General features: G+C 37.8%; 1 protein-coding gene across 6 annotated transcripts in view; it reads right to left on the bottom strand.

Moving 5' to 3' along the window:
* The window catches only part of PLD5 (phospholipase D family member 5), a 478,515-nt gene that overhangs the window by 20,314 nt on the left and 434,288 nt on the right, over window positions 1-23,913 (bottom strand). For all 6 annotated transcript variants that reach the window (XM_082340840.1, XM_082340839.1, XM_082340841.1 and 3 more), the window contains 2 exons: window positions 17,334-17,531; window positions 10,081-10,217 (listed from right to left, as the gene is read on the bottom strand). In XM_082340840.1, the coding sequence (XP_082196966.1) occupies window positions 10,081-10,217; window positions 17,334-17,531 (335 nt within the window). The remainder of the gene's footprint in view (window positions 1-10,080; window positions 10,218-17,333; window positions 17,532-23,913) is intronic.

Raw genomic sequence — 23,913 nt, 5'->3', positions numbered from 1 at the left:
TTTCTTTTTTTTTTTCACACACACACACTGTATTTTATTTTTACAAGAGATAAATAAACTGACACCAAGCATTGTAAATGGATGACCACAACAAAAGCAACAATGATTGCAATTACCAAACACGAAACACACTCATACTATGTCATAATATTGACATTCAGTCCAGTAATCCTCCACTGTAACAGCTGCTTTACTTTGCAGTGAAAATTGATTTGTATATTTTTTGCCTCTGAGTCCTTGTGGGATTTTTTTTTTAAATTCAAACAGAAAGTCACAAAAATTATAACCATCCTCATCAGTTCACTCAGTCCCATGTAATTAATTTTTTTTCATCTTGATCTTTTGTTAGCACTTTTATGAATTCATCAGTTTTCCATTAGAGTTCTGAAAATGCTTATTCATTCAGTTCAGCAGTATAGTCAGTTACCAGAAACCTGTACTTGTCAGAGTCTTTTCCATGAATTCCTTGAAGATGAAACCCTTTTACAGGAACATTTTTGCAAAAGCATCAGAGTACACCCAGAACTGCCTGTAAATGACAAAAGACTTAAAAATGACCACGGTTAAAGATTTGATGAAAGTTCATAATAATGCAATTGACAAGGAATTTTAGTTATTTCTGAGATATACATTTTAAAGTAATAACTGGAATTATGACTTATACATTACACCAGAACATATAAGATTTTTAGAAATTTCATGTAATGTCTGAAACATTTATATTAACAATTTCTGTACAAATTAACCCAAAGAAAGTTTGGTATTAGTTGTTTTGTTTGTTTGTTTATACTGCAGGTTCTTATTAGTCATCAATTTTATACACATCAGTGTATACACGTCAATCCCAATCGCCCAATTCCACACACCACCATCCCCACCCCACCGCGGTTTTCCCCCCTTGGTGTCCATACGTTTGTTCTCTACATCTGTGCCTCAACTTCCGCCCTGCAAACCGGTTCATCTGTACCATTTTTCTAGGTTCCACATACATGCATTAATATACGATATTTGTTTTTCTCTTTCTGACTTACTTCCACTCTGTATGACATCCATCCACGTCTCAACAAATGACTCAATTTCGTTCCTTTATATGGCTGAGTAATATCCCATTGTATATATGTACCACATCTTCTTTATCCATTCATTTGTCAATGGGCATTTAGGTTGTTTCCATGACCTGGCTGTTGTAAATAGTGCTGCAATGAACATTGGGGTGCATGTGTCTTTTTGAATTATGGTTTTCTCTGGGTATATGCCCAGTAGTGGGATTGCTGGATCATATGGTAATTCTATTTTTAGTTTTTTAAGGAACCTCCATACTGTTCTCCATAGTGGCTGTATCAATTTACATTCCTACCAACAGTGCAAGAGGGTCCCCTTTTCTCCACACCCTCGCCAGCATTTGTCGTTTGTAGATTTTCTGATGATGCCCATTCTAGTTGGTGTGAGGTGATACCTCATTGTAGTTTTGATTTGCATTTCTCTAATAATTAGTGATGTTGAGCAGCTTTTCATGTGCTTCTTGGCCATCTCTATGTCTTCTTTGGAGAAATGTCTATTTATGTCTTCTGCCCATTTTTGGATTGGGTTGTTTGTTTTTTTAATATTGAGCTGCATGACCTGTTTATATATTTTGGAGATTAATCCTTTGTCCATTGATGTGCTTGCAAATATTTTCTCCCATTTTGAGGGTTGTCTTTTCGTCTTGTTTATAGTTTCCTTTGCTGTGCAAAAGCATTTAAGTTTCATTAGGTCCCACTTGTTTATTTTTGTTTTTCTTTCCACTACTCTGGGAGGTGGGTCAAAAAAGATCTTGCTGTGATTTATGTCAAAGAGTGTTCTTTCTATGTTTTGCTCTAGATTCCATTGGCTTCTATGGCTCTATGGTTAGCTGGTCTGTCCCTTATCTCTTGGACTGTAGCAAATCATCCTTTGATTAAAACACAGTGGGGGCTCCTCAAGGTCACAAGACTCCCCAGTAGTCAGGCCCTCTTGCTCCTCGTCCTTGCCCTGTCTCTAATTTGGTCTCTCACCACCTTATCTTGGGCTCTATGTTCCTGCACTGACCTTGTTATAGATCCTGGCATGGACCAGGCTATTTTTCTCCATTTGAAACTTTGCTCAAGCTCTCCTTTCTACCTGGATAACTCCCTTTCTCACCCTTTTTTCTAACTCATGCATATGTTTAAAGATAATTTGGGTAGCATTTCCTCTAATAAGCTTCTTCAAACCCTGAAACTGCCATAGAAGCCCTTTCACCAAGTATAATATTCTGTACACATACCTATTGTTCTATCCACCCCACTGTGCTATGAAAATCTATCCTGTGTCCTTCGGCCCCTAATGGATAAAGTTCCTGGGACTATACACTATGCACACTTTAATCACTCTTGCACAGTGCCCAATAAATATTTGTTGAATGAATACATAAATGAAATATATTAATACCCCACAGACTAACAGGCCTACATTTTAAAAATCAAATCAATTTGATGTATAATGCTGTGTAAGTTTGAAGTATACAGCATGTTATATTGATAAATTTATATATTGTAATATGATTGCCAATGTAGTGATATTTATCACATTACATCATTATAGTACAATATTATTGTCTGTATTCATTATACTGTGCATTAGGTCTCTATGGTTCATTTACTACTCGTTACAAGTTTGTACCCTTAAACACCATCACTCTCATCCACCCTTCCACCCACCCCACTGTTCCCAGGGCACCATCATTTTACCATTTTACCATTATTTTATAGGTTTAACTTTTTTAGACTCCACTTGTAAGTGATATCATTTAGTACTTGTCTTTCTCTGTCTGACTTATTTTGCTTATCATAATGTCCTCAAAGTCCATCCATGTTATTGAAAATGGCAGGGTATTCTCCTTTCTCATCACTGGATAATATTCCGTTGTGTAAATGCACTACATCTTTTTAATCCATTCATTGATAAACATTTGGGTTGTTTCCATATCTTGGCTACTGTGAATAATGCTGTGATAAGCATGGGAGTGTATACATCTCATCAAGATCCCATTTTCATTTCCTTTGAGTACATACCCAGAAGTGGAATTGTTGGATCATATGCTAGATCTATTTTTAAATTTTTTGAGGAACTTCCATATTGTTTTCCATACAGGTTGAACCAATTTACTTTCCCACCAATAGTGTATAAAGGTTCCCTTTTCACCACATCCTTCCTAGCAACTGTTATCTCTTGTCTTCGTCAAGACGAGTCATTACAACAGTGGGAGGTGATATCTCATTGTGGTTTTGATTTGCATTTCGCTGATAATTAGTGATGATGAGCATTTTTTCATGTATCTGTTGGCCATTTTGATATACTCTTTGGAGAAATGTCTATTTAGTTCTTTTGCCCATTTTTAAAAATCAATTTTTTTTTGTTATTGTTGTTATTGAGTTGACCGAGTTCTTTATATACTTTGGATATTAACCCCTTATCTGATATGAGGTTTAAAAAATTTTTCTCCCATTCTGTGGGTTGTCTTTTCATTTTGTTAATTGTTTCTTTTGCTGGAAAAAAGCTTTTGAGTTTGATGTAGTCCTTTTTGTTGATTTCTTCTTTTACTGTTTGTAATTTTGGCATCATGCCAAAAAAATTATTGCCGGGACCAATATCAATGAGCTTCCTCCCTACGTTTTCTTCTGGGAGTTTTACAGTATCACGTCTTATGTTTAAGTCTTTGATCCATTTCAAGTTAATTTTTGTGGATGGTGTGAGACAGGGCCCAATATCATCTTTTGGCATGTGTTTCTCCAGTTTTCCCAGCACTATTTGTTGAAGAAACTATCCTTTCCCTGTTGGGTATTCTTGGATCCCTTGTTGAGTATTAGTTGACTGTATATGCTGGGGTTTAATTCTGGCTCTCTATTCTGTTCCATTTGTTGACATGTCCATTTTTGTGCCAGTACCATACTGTTTTTATTACTACGGCTTTGTGGTATAGTTTGAAATCTGGAAGTGTGATATTTCCAGCTTTGTTCTTTTTTTCTCAGGATTGCTTTGACTATTCAGGGTCTTTCTTGGTTCCACACAAATTTTCAGATAGTTTCTTCTATTTCAGTGAAGAATGCATTTGTTATTTTGATAGGGATTGCACTGAATCGGTAGATTGCTTTGGATAGTATGGCCATTTTAACAATATTAATTCTTCCAATCTATGAATGTGGATGTCTTTTCATTTGTTTGTGTCTTCTTTGATATCTTTCAGCAAAGTTTTGTAGTTTTCATTGTACATATCTTTCACCTACTTGGTTAAATTTATTCCTAAATAGTTTGTGGGTTTTTTGATGATTTTGTGAATGGGATGAGTTTCTTTATTTCTTTTTAAGATACTTCATCATTAGTGTAAAGAAATGCAATTGATTTCTGTATGATAATTTCGTATCCTGCCACTTTACTGAAATTATTAATTCAAATATTTTTTGACTGATTCTTTGGGATTTTCTCTATTTAAGAACATATTATCAACAAATAATGGAAACTTTAATTCTTCCTTTCTGATCTGAATGCCTTTCATTTCTTTGTCTTGCCTAATTTGCTCTAGCTAGGACTTCCATTACTATATTGGATAGGAATGGTAAGAGTAGGCATCATTCTTTGTTCCTGATCTTACACTTTCAATTTCTCTCCATTAAATATAATGTTAGCTGTGGGTCTACTGTATGTGACCTTTATTTTGTTGAGGTATGTTCCTTCCACATCCAGTCTGTTAAGAGTTTTTATCATGAAAGGATGTTGTATTTTGTCAAATGCTTTTTCTGCATTTATTGAGATGATCATGTAATTTTTATCTTTTATTTTATTGATATGATGTGTGTAATAACATTTATTGGTTTGTGTATTTTGAACTATCCTTGCATCCCAGAATAAATCTCTCTTGGTAATGGTGTATTATCTTTTTAATGTGTTCTTGAATTTGGATTGCTAATCTTTTGTTGAAAATTTTTGCATCTATATTCATCAGGGAACGTATAGTTTTCTTTTTCTGTGGCATCCTTATCTGGCTTTGGAGTCAAAGTAATGATGGGCTTGTAGAATGAGTTTGGAACTGTTCTCTCCTCTTGGATATTTTGGAAGAGTTTGAGGAGAATTGGTGTTGTTTTCTGAACATTTGGAAGAATTCTCCAGTGAGATGTCTGGCTCTGGAGTTTTTGATTACTGATTCAATCTCTATACTCAATATTGGTCTGTTCAGATTTTCTATTTCTTCCTGATTCAGAGATGATAGGTTATGTGTTTCTAGAAATGTATCCATTTCTTCTAGGTTATGTAGTTTGTTGGCATATAATTGTTGATAGTAGCCTCATAGATTCTATGTATTTCTGTAATTTCAGTTGTAACGTCTTATCTTTCATTTCAAATTTTACTTATTTGAGTCTTCTCTCTTTTTTTCTTAGTCTAGCTAAAGTTTGGTCAGTTTTGTTTATCTTTTTGAATAACCAGCTCTAAGTTACATTGATCCCTTGTATTATTTTTCTAGTCTCTATTTCATTTACTTCTGTTCTGATCTTTATCATTTCCTTCCTTCTGATAACCTGAGGCTTAATTTGTTCTTCTTTTTCTAGTTCCTTGAGGTGTAAAGTTAGCTTGTTATTTGAGATCTTTCTAATTTTGTAATATATATGTTATATTAAGCATGTACGTTCCTCTCAGAACTGCTTTTGTTGTATCCCACAGTATTTGATATGTTGCCTTGTCTTTCCTTTTTTTAATTGAGGTATAGTTGATTAATAATATTATTGAAGTTTCAGTGATTCAATATTTTTATACATTATACTACATTTATAGTTATTATAAAATATTCCATGTGGTGTATAATATATCCTTATAGCTTATTTTATACAGAGCAGTTTGCACCTCTTAATTCCCTATCCCTATCTTGCCCCTCCCCCATTTTCCATTCCCCACTGGTAACCACTAGTTTGTTCTCTATATCTGTGAGTCTGTTTCTGTTTTGTTATAGCCACCTATTAAGTGATATCATACAGTATTTGTCTTTCTTTGTCTGACTAATTTCACTAAGCATAATACCCTTCAGGTCCATCCATGTTGTTGCAGATAGCAAAATTTCATTCACTTTTATGACTGAGTAGTATTCCATTACATATATATACCACATCTTCTTTATCCATTCGTCTGTTGATGGACACTTAGGCTGCTTCCACATCTTGGCTATTGTAAATAGTGCTGTTATGAATATTGAGGTGCATGTATCTTTCTGAATTAGTATTTTCATTTTCTTCAGATATATACCTAGTAGTAGAATTGCTGGATCATACGGTAGTTCTATTTCTAGTTTTTTGAGGAAACTCCACAGTTTTCCACAGTGGCTGCACCGATTTACATCCCAACCAACAGTGTACAAGGGTTCCCTTTTTTACCTCATCCTCACCAACATTTGTTATTTGTGGCCTTTTTGATGACAGCCATTCTGACAGGTGTGAGGTGATATCTCATTATGGTTTTGATTTGCATTTCTCTGATAATTTGTGATGTTGAGCATCTTTTCCTGGCCTGTTGGCCATCTGTATGTCTTCTTTGGAAAAACATCTATTCAGGTCTTCTGTCCATTTTTAGATCAGGATGTTTGGGGTTTTTTTGATGTTGAGCTGTGTGAACTGTTTATATATTTGGGATATTAACCCCTTATTGGCCATATCATTTGCAAATATAATAATTTTCATGTTTCTAGTTGTGGCCTTTTTTTTCCTCTTAGAGAAGTCCCTTTAACATTACTTTTTTTTTTTAGAAATTCACATTCTTTTATTTATTTATTTATTTATTTATGACTGTGTTGAGTCTTTGTTTCTGTGTGAGGGCTTTCTCTAGTTGCGGCAAGTGAGGACCACTCTTCATCGCGGTGCACAGGCCTCTCACCATCGCGGCCTCTCTTGTTGCGGAGCACAGGCTCCAGATGCGCAGGCTCAGCAATTGTGGCTCACGGGCCCAGTTGCTCCGTGGCATGCGGGATCCTCCCAGACCAGGGCTCGAACCCGTGTCCCCTGCATTGGCAGGCAGACTCCCAACCACAGCGCCACCAGGGAAGCCCAACATTACTTTTAAAACTGCTGCTCTTTTAGCTTTTGCTTGTCTGTAAAACTTTTGATCTCTCCATCAAATCTGAATGAGAGCCTTGCCAGGTAGAGTATTCTTGGTTGTAGGTTTTCCCCTTTCATCATTTTATATCATATCATTCCTTTCTGACCTGCAGAGTTTTTGCTGAGAAGTCAGCTGTTAGCCTTATGGGAGTTCCCTTGTATGTAATGTGCTGCTTTTCCCTTGCTGCTTTTAATATTCTCTCTTATCTTTAATTTTTGCCATTTTAATAACCATGTGTCTTGTTGTGTTCTTCTTTGAGTTGATCCTGTTTGGGACTCTCTGTCATTCCTGGACTTCTATGTCTGTTTCCTTTCCCAGGTTAGGGAAGATTTCAGCTATTATGTCTTCAAATATGTTCTCTGTCCTTTTCTCTCTCTTCTCATCCTGGGATCCCTATAATGCAAATATTAATATTCCTGATGTTGTCCCAGAGGTCTCTTAAACTGCCCTCATTTATTTTTCTTCTTTTTTCTGTTCAATGTCAGTGATTTTTACTACTCTGTCTTCCAGCTCGCTGATCCATTTTCCTCTGTATCATTTAGTCTACCGTTGATTCCTTCTAGTGTATTTTTCATTTTGGTTATTGTAGCCTTCATCTCTGCTTGGTTGTTCTTTATATTTTCTCTTTGTTAAAAACTTCTAAATTCTCATTCTTTTCATCCATTTTTCTCCTGAGTTCTTTGATCATCTTTATGATCATTACCTTGAACTCTTTCTCAGATAAGACTGCCTATCTCCACTTCACTTAGTTCTTCTTCTGGTTTTTAATCTTGTTCCTTAATTTGGAACATGTTCATCTTTTATCTTTGCCTTCATCTGATATGAACTGAATGATTTTTGCTGATGCAGATGTTTAATGGTCATGAGACCCCCTCAGGGGAGGAATTATCTCTGGTTCCTGTCAGTGCAGACATGCTTCTCCCTTAGTAGTCAGTTCTATTTTTACCTTTGGCCCCTTTAAGTCCCCCTGTGCCCCTTTGGTAGTATGGAGTGCAGCTGAGAATGCCTCTAGATCTCCATCTGCCTAATCCTGCCTATATGTAATTTACCCACAATAAACTTCATAATTGCTTTGTTTTTTGGTGTCAAAGTTCCTTCCCAGTTTGGAGAATATATCCAATATCTCTGCCTACCAATATCAACCATTTCTAATTTGGAAGCATGTGGATTTTTTCTCTTTCATTTTATGTTTACTGTGCAGACTAAAACTTAAGTTTGTAGGTTATTAACACACTGATATTTGAAAATATCTAATTGTTTATTCAAGTTGAATTCATGCCTGAAAAATTTCTCCAGGATGATGTAAAAACAAGTCCACTCTTTAAAAATTTTTTTCATTCATATGATTGAGAAGAATTTAATTTTAACCTTGATGTTTGAACTACTTCTTATGTCTCTGATGGCTTTTCATTTAAAATGCTAGAGATATTAACAGGTTTGAAATATCATCAGTATAATAAAAGAACTGCTCTTTGAATAATAACAATAATGGTATTTTTATAATCAAAATGCAAGATTTCAGGTCAGTTTCTAGTTCTTTTAGTTTTCTCTAATTTTTGTATTTCCAAAATATTTTAGATTATCCATACTAATTCCTTCCCCCTTGGCTATGAAGGATCCTAATTTTGTTTGTTTGAAGGGACTTCATGGAATGAAGGTTTTGCCAATCTTCTGAAATTATCATCCCATCCTAATAAGTCCATAAACTTGAACTTATTCTCCCGAATAACAGGAAAATCAGGTAAAACCTATCTATTATGTTTCAAACCCTTCCCAAAGTGAAGCTGAAGTCTAAGACAAAATCTAAAACCAAATAAACAATAAATGGGAAAAACATAAAAAAGAGGGATTGAAAAAATGAAAGCATGTGGAAAAAATTCATGAATATTCAAAGGGTGCACAATATTTTAAAGTAAAGGTGTCCTAATAATGTGCTTCTTGCAGCCTAAAATTGTTTTTGACAATCATTAGGAGTCATCACTTTCTGGGAGAAACACATCTTTTGCAATCTTAAAGTCATTTGCATAGAGAAGTTGTATATTATGCATATGTGAGGTTGGCAATATGAAAAATATTCAAGCAATATAGGGCACGTCACATTATTTAACCTCAGTAAATGGTTATTTTGAAATTGTAATTTTCCAAATTAAAAATGTCTCAGTTTGTACCCTTAGAAATTTGCACTTTGGAAACTTTTCCTGGATTAAATGGATCATTCAAAACATTTACAAGCACCCAAATCTCTGCATTCCCTGCAAGAAAGCAAAAGTGGGAAATACTTGGGGCCTAGCCATGCATTTATGACTTAGAGACATAAATTCCGCTCCTAAGTTGATTCCAAGTATTTCCACACTTAAACAGTGATGAATATTAAAAAATAAATCTCCATTTTAAGATGCTCTCTTCCTCTTACAGATGGATGGATTGACTGAGAACATACATATTTTAAATTTCCTTCTCCTTAAGTGGAAAAGATAGCATGAAAATTTAGCATTTAATGAAGACCTACATGAATACAACAAAGTGATACCTCCTTTAAGGAAAATCTTGCCAGACCTACTCAGTTTCAGTATGTCCTTCAGGTACCTCTCAACTGATAAATTTCAAAAAATTTTTTTCAAATAATTAAAATTTTTTTATTTATTTATTTTTCCAAATAATTTTCAAGTTGAAAACAACCCAATCTTTATTCTAAAGTTGCTCTCATGCTTATAATGTAAACTACTGAGGTGGTTCTGTGGGATGAGACCCTGAGTCCTTAAAGTGGACTGAGAGAGGAGATGCACCATGGGTGAGCTGCAAATGTACACTGAGAAGATGTGAATGGTGTGCAACCTAATGTGACCTGATAGCATCTCAGTGTCCAGGGTGTTTTCTCCTGTGGTCTCCAGTTTAGTGTCTGGCCCTGGAGCCCAGGATCTAAGCTGAGATTGCACACTCACTGACCTTTTGGTGCTTGTGCTGGAGATAGGCAGGTAGTCCATGACTGCGATGTACACGTATTGCTTGGCATCATCTATTACACTGTAGATGGCGTCTATGTCAAAGCTTCTGTTTTTAGGGCAAAACAGTTTGGGAGAATTCTGTGAAGACACAAAAACCAAACTTTTAGAGTATTAATTTTTGCAATCTGGGGATTTCTCTTTTTTGTTGTTATTTAAAATTTTAAAAAAATGAATCTTGGCTTTTAACCAATTTTTGCAAACCTACTTTCCAGTTCTTTATGAGACTAAGACAAATACATTTTCAGTTCTATCAAAGTTGAGGCAAGTAGAAATCAAGGTGTGTGGGGGATGGGTCTCAAATCTGTCCTTTAAGTCAGTTTTGGGAGGGAATTCTTGTTTTCAATACACACACCTCTTATTTTTATAAGAGTGCTCTAAGTCTAAACTTAATGTGACTCTGGTATACATCCTTGTCATACATAGTTAATTTTCTCAGACATTACCATATATAGTATATATATGCATAAAGCAAGCCATTTATGCTAGAAGTTATTTCACTTGAAAGGTAATGTGGCCATGAAGATGTTCAAGACACATGGTCTAAAAATCTTGTGTTTTTTTTTTTTTTTCCCCCAAATCTTTCATCGAGTGAGGAAGAGGAGTGTTGATTGTTGAGAAAGGGTCATCAGTAATTCTAGAGGAAAAACCAAGTGACTTATTAAGATGCCAAGTCCATAAGGAGAGACAGGGACTTAAGAAAAATGAAAAAAGAGGCACATTATACTTGAGTTATTTTTCTTATGTTGCTCAAAGTGGTTTCCATCTTACAGAAGTATGATGTTTTTAGATAAAGTTGCTATAGAACGGGAAAGATGTATTTTGGTTTTCTCATTGGTTTTCCACTGGACAAGACTGAAAGGAGCATTTCTGTAGTTCCTGCATTACTCTGACAAGCAAGAAACCAAGTGAAGGAACACAAAAATTGCAACGGGTGCTTAGTACCAAAGCCCAAATAAACAGTTTCTGGAACTGCCTGGAATGGCAGTACTGGGTCCTTCATCAAATGTTCTGCCAATAATGGTGGTCAGGGTCCCTGACAAATGTTTGGGAACAACTCCCCACACAGTACTGGTGGGAATCTCTATCCCAGCTTAGAGAGAGGGAAGATGAAGCTCTCGGACTGGATGCCCAACTGAGGAGGAGTGTGGGGCTGAGAAAGGAGCCTCTTGAAGGGCCACACCCACCAGGCGCCCCTACTCAGAATGTTGTCTTGGCAGGTGAGTATCAGAAGGAGTTTTTGATTTAAATTACTTTCCTTCTGGAATGAGGATGAGCTTCTAAGTATAAAAAAAAAAAAAACTAATGCTAAAAGAGAGAAATAAACCACAACAAAAAAGCCCAAAACAAAACAATAAAAAATAAATAAACAAACAAACAAAAACCAATGCTCATCCTACACTTCTTCCCCAGCACACACATATGCAGATACCCCATCTGTCACCAAGATAGATGGCTTGGGCTTCTGCAGTGTCTCTCATGTTGTCCCTCCCTCTTACTCCAGATTGCTGTTTCCCTCATTCAGGCACTGGTGCTGTTTGCTGGGGCTTTTATATGTCTTCTGAACTCATTTCCTTGTCTCCTCGATGCTTAAAAGACAAACAAACAAACATGTGTCACTCTCAGGACTCCTGGTTTCTTGGAATCCAGTCTGATCTCATTGGGAGGGAAGGATCCATGTATCCTCTGAGTCCTGGCCCTCCCGTTTCTCTGCCTCCTTCATTTACTGGCTACCATGCCTTCCGTGCCCCAAATTAAAATAATCGTCAGCCCATGGTTATGCTCTCATCTTGTCTGCCTCTGTGTATTTGCTCCTGCCAGCCCCTCCGGCTGATATGTTTTCCTATCTTTGCCTATCAGAGTCCTATACATTCTCTAAGTTCTAGCTCATATACTATCTCCTCATGAAACATTTTTATATTGTCACCTAGAGGCTACTTCTCCTTTTCTGTCCTCCCATAATATGATTTATTTGTTACATTGTTTAGCGTATTCAAACTTATAATTACTCACACTTGTCTCATGTCCTTGTTTGGACTGATATACCTTGATTTTAGGAATTGCATTTTACTCATTTTTCTATCTCCATTAATAAATTAAATATTCAAATTAATTAATTTCCTCAGCCTATTGGGTCTTTAAACATTCTTTAGGTTTAACATGGAGAAGCTAAGGATCTTAGCTCTAGACAGGAGCCTAGGTCAACTCTGAAATGTGTCCAAATGCCCATGTTTTTGCTTCAGTTAGGAATTTCCTGAACTTCCTTGCATGTTCCCAAAACTGGAGTTTGGTTTCAGGGAGGAACAAATTTAGACACAGAGTTGCTGGTCTCTTTACATTTGCTATTTTCTAATAAGTTTGGATACTGTGTCTTTGGTGATAGAGCATTTATATGCTGGTGATGTGCCAGGTTCCAGCATTTATAACCTATAGCATGCTGGGCATGTCCCTTACACTTCCTGAGCCTCTGTTTCCAATGAGATAAGAACAGTAACAAATCTTTCACACTGGTTTGCCTTGAGGCTTAAATAAGAGAATGGCCTACTCCTGGCTGGGTCTGCTCCTCTTCTGCACTTGCTTTCATTCATTCATCAAATATTACTAAGTACCTGCCATGCACCTAGCTCTAGTCTAGGCAGTTGGCATACATCAGTGATCAACATAAGATTCCTGCTTTGTGCAGCGTCATTCCAGCACATGCTACATTGTACTGCATTCATTTGTCTGTGTGATTCTCCACCAGCTTGTGAGCTGCTTGGTTGTATGTCTCCAGCACCTTGTGCCATGCCATACTTAGCACATATTATATGTTCAATAAATATTTGTGGAATGAATGTGAAAGTGCTTCTTAAATTAGTAAGTGTTGGAGGCTTGTATGACCCCCAACCTCTACTCCTAGTTGGAGTTGCTTCATTCTAGGTATTTCCATCCATGTGTGAATAGACCTTTATTTGTACATACCTTTTTGTTTCCTATGTTCCCATTGCCTAACCCAATGCCTAGAGCATGGCAGGTGCTTCATGTGTTTATTAAGGAAATGCATGACTATTTGTATGAGTACCTCTGCCCCTGGGGTCATGGTAGTACTTGACTGTGTCCTCTGATGTGGCAGAAGAAATTAACTAGTTCTGATTGTTTAATTACAGAGAAGGCTGTTAAGTTCCCTTTTTATCATTCTTGAATTAATTTTCTGAGCCTTGCACTGTGTACTCCTTTATTCCATGGCAAAATATAAGGAGAAGGAAAATACAGATCCTTTTCTTTATTTCAGCTCTGTGATGATCTTTTACCAATCAAGTGCTCTTGAGGCATCTTGATTATAAGTAATCTATGTTTCTTTCTTACATCTATAAATGCCTTATATTTGCATGTACCTTGTTTTGCATATTCATTAAATACTTGCTTTAGTAGGGTTTTGATTTATTTCATAACAGTTTCCTGGTTTTTAAAAAAAATCCATTCCCAGAATATATATGTTAAAATGTAATTAAACATGAAAACACAACCCACAGAATGGGAGAAAATATTTGCAAATCAAGTACATTCTTGTATCTAGAATGTATAAAGAACTCTTACAACTCAATAACAAAAAAAACAAGTAATCTAATTGAAAAATGGGCAGAGGATTTGATAGACAGTTCTCTAAAAAGATATACAAATGGCCAGTAAGTGTATTAAGATATACAAATGGCCAGTAACTGCATTAAAATATGCAAATCAAAATCATAAGACAAATTTCCCACCCACTAGGAAGGCTAAAATAAAACAGAAAATAGCAGGTGTTGGCAAAGATGTGGAGAAACTGAAACCCTCATTTATTGCGGGTGGAATTGTAAAATGGTGCAGCCAATTTGGAAAAGTTTGTCAATGCCTCAGAATGTTTAACATAGAGTTACCTCAGTACCCAGCAATTTCACTCCTAAGCATAAACCCAAAAGAACTGAAAACGGGTATTCAAATAAAAATTTGTACATGAAGGTTCATAGGAGCACTATTCACAATAGCCAAAAGGCAAAAACACTCAAATGTCCATCAACTGATGGACAGATAAACAAAATGTGATATATCCATACAGTGGAATATTATTTGGCCATAAAAAGGAAAAAGTACTGAGTCAGGCACTTCGAAAACATTATACTAAGTGAAAGAAGTCAGTTACAAAAGACTGCATATTGTATTACTTCATGTATATGAAGTGTCTAGAAAAAGGCAAATCCTTAGAGACAGAAAGTAGATTAGTGGTTTATAGGGTCTGAGAGAAGGGGAAAATGGAGAGTGACTACTAATGGGTATGGCTTTTTCCTTTGTGGTGATGAAAATATTCTAAAATTAGAAGGTAGAGATGATTGTAAAACTCTGTGACTATACTAAAACCCACTGAGTTTTACACTTTAAAAGGACGAATTTTATGGTAGTAAGTTATATATCAATAAATCTATTAAAATGTAATTTAAAATATATAGCAGAGATTATAAAGGGGTATTTAATTATATTTTTCAGAGTAGCACCAAGTTCTAGTCAATGTCTGCCCTCACTCACTAAATAAATCTCAGTTTACATGATTGATGGATGAATGAACTAAACAATAAACAACAAGAAATAAAATCTGTCTAGCACCAAGATCAATAAAAACAGACCTTGAACTAACTAGTCTTTATCTTGGAAATCAAATGCATAATCTCAAGAGCTCTAAAAAGAACTCCACAAGATAGGACAAAAACTCAGCCTATTGTTCCTATCTTCTGATTTCAATGGGGAATGTAAGAAAATTAGAATGATCTGGCCCCAAGTTATTAGAGATCACATACTTAAATCTAACCAAGTGCCTCTTTGTGTTCCATGAGAAAATTAGAAATAATTCATATCTATATCATAACTTAAAATTTATATTTAACCATGCTAAGTTATTATCACCTAAAATCTAATTTTGGTAATGATAATTCTTAAGACCTTCAAATATATATATTTTGTGTGTTAATTTAGTCTTGGGATGGTCAGCTTATAAAAATATAATATACTATTTTAAGATATTTTACAACAAATATTTTGAACTTAAATAAATTTGTCTTGGCATTTGTTTGGCACATATACTCAGAAAACCGTATGTATCCTGGAACTTCTTATTGATATTACTACTAGTAGAACAAATCCAACATTTATTGCTGCTTTAGGGAGGCTTGAGGGAGGTACTGGGAATAACAATAATGAAGAGAGTACAGTATATGACCTTCAGAGCCTGATAAAATAGTGGGAGAGATAATAAATAAATAGTTACAAAAATGTGATAAATGCTATAACAGAGGCGAGATCAAGGAGCTCTAAGTAAATGATACCAATTCCAATATTGGGAATACTGACTTTTATTTATCTTATACCTGCAAGATTTTATACCTCTGTAAAAATGGTGTTCAATTAATATCTGTTGAACTGAAATTCAAAGGTAGGCTTGAGATATTAATAAGAAATGGAAAATAAAATAATTTAAAATAATAAAATAAATAAAAATAGAAAATAAAGGTGCTGCATGGTTTAAAAGACTATACCTGAAGGACTGTTAAAAAAGCTCAACTTATTTTGTGGCAAACCATTTAATAAAAATCAGTTTATAAATTTGCCCTGGAATACAGCAAAGCCCTTGCATTTTCATAGATTTTATTAAAGGCCTGGGCCCTCTCTCTGAAGTAGATATGTTAACTTTGGGATCAACAAAGGAGGACTCCCCCACTTTTTTAAGGGTCAGAATTTAAATTTATGCAACAATGACATTCACTCATCTCTAAGATTCAAACTGTAAATTCAAAATCCAGCAAATATCTGAAATTTGCTTATAATTCATCTATTTCTTGCTGCTTCAATCTGTTCTACTGGACTCCTGGGGTGTCATGTTACCATCTGGATTAGTGGTTCCTTGGCAAATTTCTTATTGCAACTAATCTACAAATTGAGAATGATATCTGGTTTTCTTGTCTTATAGGGTTGTCTTGAGAGCAAATAAAATTGAATGTATGCATTTTATTAGTAAAATGCCCTATATGATATGTTACACGCTACTGCATTATTGACCTCCACACATACCAAAAAAAGGGTTTTTTTTTTTAGTTCTACTTGACGAAAATCTTTCATAGTCTATTTTATATTATTCACACTTACGTGAATTTGTTTAAGACAAGCAACTTCAATTTTCTCTCTACTGCTAGATTTCTAAATTTTCAAAATGTGCTTTCATTTTAATAGACAAAAAGCCTACTATTCACTTTTCCATGAAAAGCTCTTCAGTGACATAAAAGTTGTTGGCATAGAAGCACTGCTTGACAGTGGAGAAACAGCCATATTAAATTGGGAGCATGGTTTAGAGAAGTTTACCAGAGCATCAGGATCAGTTCAGAAGCCTGGTTCAAATCAAAATTCTAAGGTCTCACCCAGGCCCAGTGGATCAGATCCTGGTGAGGATGGGGGGACTGTAAGTTTGCATTTTAAACAAGTTCCCCGTCTGGTTCTTAGATACTTTAAAGTTTGAGGACCACGACTGTAGGTCCAGATATTTACGTTGCCCACTCTCAGCAACACTGTGGGGATAGCTGTGGTGTGTGGGCAGGGGGTGGTGGTTTTCAAGTGTAATCAGAGGCCTGGAAACTGTGCCCTGCCCTTTTGGATGGGCCTCTTGCCCTCCAGCCCCAATCAAATACAATAGTTCTGCTTTTGTCTGTTTTACACACTGGGGTTCCCTCAGATTTGTTTCATCAGAGGGTTCTACTGTTAAGATCAAGTCTGAAAATCATTGATGAAAGGCATCAAAAATAGCATCTGGTATCAGAAGACCTGGGCACTTGTGTTTCTCTTGGCATCTGCCATCTGATGGTCTTTGTGCTAGTAGATAAACTTCAATATCTTCATTTGTAACACAGTCATAATCCTGGGTCTACCTTAAGGGGTGACTGGGGGGATCAAATCAGATAATGCAAAGTATCTGAAACTAGGAATGATTATTCACATGTATTATTATTATAACTAGGGACAGCATATGATTGAGTATAAGAATGGATATATTTTAACTCTTCAAGGGATGTGTCAGAACTAATCTGTCAAATTCATTTTTGCCCAACACAAGATCACACTTGAACATTCCAACTTAATAAAGGGCCTTTGGAGGAAGGAGGGAGGAGGGGAGGAGGAGGAAGAGAAGAGGGCAAAACTCACCGACACAAATGCTTGAGATTTGGTTTCATTCAACTGAAGCTGCAATTTCTTTTCATTGTCATAGACCCCATAGAGCCTCTTGGACCAGGTCTGAGGTACTCTGCTCTTGAATTTTAGTGAACTATATAAAGCGAATATCCTTTGTAAATCTAGGACCAGGCAGCTGCAGTTGTAGAAGATGACACCAAGTTCTTTCATCTGTGAAATTAAAATCGAAAGCATCAATGCCGTGTACACGTGATGGTGTTACTCTCAGAGAAAAAAATGTAGTATTCTCAGAGAAAAGACTGCAATAATAGTAATAGCGATATTTTTTTCTTGCAATTGTTATACTGTAACAACTATATATATACACTGTATCTGTAAGTATGTAGATACAGTCACATTATGGTATACAGAAATGATGCGTCATTAAAATGCTTAAATTTTTTTTTTTTAAAATAAATTTATTTATTTATTTATTTATTTTTGGCTGTTTTGGGTCTTCGTTTCTGTGCGAGGGCTTTCTCTAGTTGCGGCGAGGGGGAGCCACTCTTCATCGCGGTGCGCAGGCCTCTCACTATCACAGCCTCTCTTGTTGTGGAGCACAGGCTCCAGACGCGCAGGCTCAGTAGTTGTGGCTCACAGGCTCCGAACGCGCAGGCTCAGTAGTTGTGGCTCACGGGCCCAGCTGCTCCGCGGCATGTGGGATCTTCCCACACTAGGGCTCGAACCCGTGTCCCCTGCATTGGCAGGCGGATTCTCAACCACTGCACCACCAGGGAAGCCCAAAATGCTTAAATATTTAAGGAAAACTTTTGCTGGAGTTTTGCATTTGAGCTCTTATAGATAATTTTTCCATATTCACCTACACTTTTTATATCAGCTCTTCAGATTGTTTTCTTCAACATTAAATTTTTTGGTATGAATCCTCAAATCATGCAGCAATATAAAGATTGACTTTTAGTTGCAGCACAACAGAATGGTTTAGATCATGGATTCTGGAATCGGATTGCCTGGAATTAGGTTCCAACTCTACAAATTTCTAGCTGTGTGACTTTGTGTGACTTTTTTTTTTTTATAAATTTATTTTTGGCTGCATTGGGTCTTTGTTGCTGCGTGCAGGCTTTCTCTAGTTGTGGCGAGCGGGGGCTACTCTTTGTTGTGGTGTGCGGGCTTCTCATTGTGGTGGCTTCTCTTGTTATGGAACATGGGCTCTAGAGCACAGGCTCAGTAGTTGTGGTGCATGGGCTTAGTTGCTCTGTGGCATGTGGGATCTTCCCGGACTAGGGCTTGAACCCGTGTCCCCTGCATCGGCAGGTGGATTCTTAACCACTGCGCCACCAGGGAAGCTCTGTGTGACTTTTAAGATACTTAATCTCTGGGCATCATTTTCTTCTTCCATAAAAAGGAGACAATAGTATTTATTTCATACAATTGCTATGATGCATAACACGGTTAATATACTTTATGGGCTTAGAATAGTGCCTATCACATTGTAACCACTTAAAATATATTAGCAATTATTATTCTTATTAACATTGCACAAGCCTCAAGAGTAAGAGACCAATAGAATTTTGCAACAAAGGTATCATAGAGATTATTTTGTCCACCTCCCTCGATGCACAGATGACGAAAGTAAATCTTACACAGCTAAGCAAAAATATATCTCCCCGAGTGAGAGCTCTAGTCAGGGGTAGATTCAGAATCTGATGCAGGTTTTCTTACCCTTGATCAAATACACCCAGGAACGTAGCAGCACTGGCTTCAAGTCCATTATCACTTTGAAAAATTATAGATGATATCTGATTTAGTCAATGAAAGTGAAAAAGTGAAATTTTGGTCTTAACAGCATAAATACCCATGCCTCATGATCTGAACACCCAGTGAGGGGTTTGTCAGGGACACCTTGAAAGGTGTTTAACTTCATTCCTTTCCTCCACCCCCCTACTCAATACTCTTTTCAGGATTATAGGAGAGGTCACCAACTGTGTAGGGGCCTATCTCTCCTTTCCTATTAGGACTCCCTAACACAGTGCATCATGGAGATCTTTCCACATTCATCTATACCTGGCTGGCATCATTTTAGCAGCTCCACAGTGACCACAGAATAGATGGACACAAGTTATTTAACCTACTGATGGACTTGTCATTTTTCCTCTAATACAAAATATAAAGGAATGAGCACCCTTGTACATACATCTCTGTGCGCCTGTACAAAGATTGCTTTAGTACAGATTTCTAGAATTGAATGGACACAAACATTAAGGACAGTTAAGAAAGGTTAAGAAAGTGGGAGGAACTAGAGTGGGGAGGGCATATCAGGTATGTGCAAAGGCACTGAGGTCGGTGGGATAGAATCCGAGTTGTGCCGCTGAAGCTGAGGGAGATAAGAGAGAATGTGTATGTGTGTGTGAGTGGGTAAATACTATAATTTGATGGCAGGGGGTAAAACTGGTGGGACATGTGTGTCAGATTCCCAGAGGCCTTTGTGCTGGGATAAGCAGTTTGGCATTTATGCAGAAGGACATGGGGAGGGAGGTAATGAGGCAGAGGGGGTGTGGACAGGCTATGAACTGGAAAGGTTCCTTTGCCTGGCTGTGGAGATAGGATGAGGGAGTTGGGGGCAAGGCCTTCAATACCCAGGCCTTAACAGTGGGAAGGGGAGAGACTTACACATACTTATGTGTTTTCTAATCTCAGGGATTTTCAAAAACTGTTTAGCATAACTGCTAATAATTGCTAATCACATTCCAGGTTGAGATGGGGCCCACCTTGCTGTTTGCACAGTCTCTGCTGATAGAATCTCAGGAATAGTAGGCTCTGCCCTTGACCTTCTCACTTCTGTGCCTTTTCCCAGATTGAGTCAATGCTGCCACATTATCTTCTCCAAGGAAGCCTTGATCATTTCAGGGTTTGCAACTTTGTATCAGTTTAGCCTTATAAATAGGCTCTTTGTCCGGTGGTGGGAGTGGGGTCAGCGGAGCTGAGACTCAGGTTCCCACATAAGTAAGCAGCTGTCCCTCCCTGACATATTTCCTTGCCTGCCAGACACAGGCAAGGTTAGCGCAGGTCCAGGGGGCTGGCCTGGCCTGGGGCCATCCTCAGGAAAAAACGGACAAACAACAATGACCTGAGGCCAGATTACAGGGTCTTGGGCAAGTTATCCAATTCTGAGTCCTTTTTTTCCTTTTCTGAACAATGAAGGGGTTGGGCTTATAAAGTCTACAGGGGTCTTCCAGCCTTGCCATCTATGGCTTTGGGACATCAATTTCCTGCCCACCATGCCTTCCCTTCTCCCTGCCCAACCTGCCTCTGAATACTGACCAGAGACTTCTGTTTGTGTGTCAAGATCAGCTCCTTCTGGCTCCTGCCTGAATGTGGCTGGCGACCCTCCCAGGTTTTAAAGTCAGATGAGGCAGATTTGCATCTTGGTTCTGCAGCTTACTTGTTGACTAGCCTTGGGTAAATTACTTAACCCTTAAATTCTAGTTTATTGTTCGATGAGGATAATATCTATCTACAAGTTTTGTTGTTAGAATTTAATAATAATCTTAATTTTAATAGTTAGTATTGATTGAGGGCTCACTTGTTGTGTGTACTGTGTTGAATAGTGTCCCCTCATCCCAGTCATTTCTACACAGAACCTGTGAATGTTACCTTATTAGGAAATATGGGTTTTGCAGATGCAATCAAGATGAAATCATACTGAATTATGGTAGGTCCTAAATCTAATATGACTGGCATCCTTATAAGAAAAGGAAAATTTGGACACTGTGTCACATACACACAGGGGAGATGAACATATGAAGACAGGCACTGGAATGATGCATCAGCAAGCCAATGTGCCAAGGATTGCTGGCCACTACCAGAGGCTAGGGGGACAGGAAATAGTCTCCATTAGCACCTTCCGAGACCTGTGAGAGAAAAAGTCCTGCTCTTTTAAGCCACCAAGTTTGTGGTTTAGAAGCCCTAGGAAACTGCTGCACTGTGCCTTTCATCTCGATAGTAGGTATAATGGTATTTATTCCTTCCACTTTACATAGAAGGAAACTGAGGTTTGGATGGTTATTTGCTGAATGGTAAATCACACAGCTAAGATTTGAGCTTTGGTCTAACTTCAGAGCCTGTGTGCTTGGTCCCTTATGCTATACTGACCTTAGCACATGGCTAGTAAGCAACCCATGGGTCTACTGCTGTTAATTCTGTGAAGCCTTTTCTGGCCATGTTTCCTGCTTTGTCTGGTACCATACTTGCACATATTTCTGATGTGGCACATTTTTACGCAGTATTATAGTTTTAAAAATTTTGTGTGTCTGTTTCCCCTAAGTGACTCTACAGTCTCTGAAGGCATCAAGTTCATATTTTTATTTCCAGTGCTGGGTTATAGTGCTTGCTTGGAAAATGTTTACCAAATGAATACCTGGCCTTCAAGATGAATTTATGGTGGTCAGAGATGAAAACAAGCTTCCTTCTCAACCCAGAAGCCCTGGTTCTAGGTCAGCCTGAGGGCCTCTGATCCTGAGCACCTGAATCTAACAAGAACCTCTCTTCTGGTGCCAAGGGCCCTGGAGCAGCAAACCTGGACATGGACACATAAAACCTGTGGCCGTGCTGGCCCCAGAGATCCACCTGGAATACTTCCACAAGCACGGTGCTCAGTGATGGCATCAATGACAGTTCTTATATTGGTCAATGAGCCAACTGTCCTCTAACCATGTTTCCTGCACCCACCAACAATGGGGTACAGAACCTGACACAGTCTTTTGAGTGGAAACTACCTTATCCACAGCTCTATCCAAGCCCAGTAGAGCCAGAGGCAGAATGCCATGAAAGTACAAATCCAGGGAATCGTTTGATTTTTGTGACCAAAAGTTGAACTCGGTGGCCATGATTGGCTTTTAGTATGTTTGGATCTCTTTGGTATCCTTTGTTTTTCCATATCAGACCTTTAGAGATTTCAGGTTACTTGCAACACATGGCAAACAAGTATGTTTGGAGTCTTCTGTTCAAAGGCTGGACAAGAATACGGTGCTCTCTTGTGTACCTCTTTCCTTGGGAACAGCTGTCCCCTAGTCTCCACATGGGGGTTACATCATCTCTGCTGTCATTGGGGAACAAAGCCCCTGCCCCCTGTCATTCTCTACTGACTCTTTCCTAATACACAGAATAATATTAAGTGAAGTACTCACTACACTAGTGCAAGTTCCCCATACCTAGGAAGAAAGCAACCACTCTGCAATATGGTATGGCGTGAATAATCTGGGTAAGTGTTAATGTGAAATTTGAAATCTAGAAGGGTGCCAGGGTAGCAGCTCTGACAGCTTTCCCCTGCAGAGGAACAGGGGAGAGAGAGAGAGAGAGACCTCTCCAAATGACCTAACAAGACACAGGAAGTCATCTCCCAGAACAGGCTCTGAAGACAGACTAACTCCACCAAGGGCAAGGTACTTAACCTCTTCGCTTCCTTTATCTGTAAATAGGTATACATCATAGAACTGCTACAAAGAATAGATGAAAACATGTATGTAAAAGAGTTAGCTCAGTGCCTGGCTCAAACAGTGTTAGCTTCAGCTATACCAAGGTCCACGTTTCTTCTCTGCCTGCTGAGGATGCTTCTACTACATCCTTTGTTTGAATCAGGAACAGATATGGCAGAATTCTTTATCCATGAACGATTTTACTGTAACTACCAACAGATTCCACACACTCAGTCAAGTGTGAGGGCATAAAATTCATTCCTCAGAGACTGTTTGTGGTTAGGTTGAGCTGGTGCCGGAACGGTCCCATGCCGGGTTCTGAGGCTGCAGGAGGGAACAAGTCAGACCTGGTTCCCGCCCTTGGGGGCTCAGAGCATGGAGCGAGGCAGGGGATACAGACAGAAACCATAAAGTTACATGTTAAGGTTTGTTATGTTAACAGTACACGTTTTAAGGTAGATGTTCTAATTCCCATTTTAGAGTTAAGAGCACTGAGGCCATGGTCACTCATCTTGCCCAAGGTAACTGCAAATATGTAGCAGAGCTTATCTCTGAACTCTGTGTGTTTTGTCTCCTTAGTATTTTTTTCACTGCTTCACCTGCCTTAGGCTGTCTGTACCCCTACGCCCTTGAGAGAAGTTTCCTCAGCACTTTCTACCATACTAAAAGAATACTTTATTTAAAAGGGGGTTCACTTTATTAACCTCAAGACACTTCTATCAAACTGAGTGGCTGGAGCTAAAAGGCAGGAGATCACTAACTAAGGGTGTTTCTAACCATACACATGAATACTTGAACAAGATCTGATTTCTGACAAAGGCACAGAAGGAGGAGGGCAAGAGACTGTCATTGAAATAGATTGTATTTAGGTCACATTAGACTTGGATTCTTACTGAAGTCAGTGTTGCTCTCAAGACTCAATCCAATTCATTCCACAGAATATGCCAGGAAGCTTAGCTGGATTCTCCTGGGAAATCCAGGAAGATGAAAACAGATGTTTCATAAAAGCCAAATGAGAGCAAATCGTTTGTAAGTGTTTGGGCTTAGGGACCAGATTGAGTTGTATTAATATTATGCCTCTTCAACTCATGAGCTGTATGACTTTGGCCTAGCTCTTCAAC

The sequence above is a fragment of the Balaenoptera borealis genome (genome assembly GCF_965194805.1).
Source record: "Balaenoptera borealis genome assembly, chromosome: 1".
NCBI classification, from domain to species: Eukaryota; Metazoa; Chordata; class Mammalia; order Artiodactyla; family Balaenopteridae; genus Balaenoptera; species Balaenoptera borealis.
The sequence above is the reverse complement of the archived record's forward strand: the minus strand, read 5'-3'. Positions and strand labels throughout refer to the sequence as shown.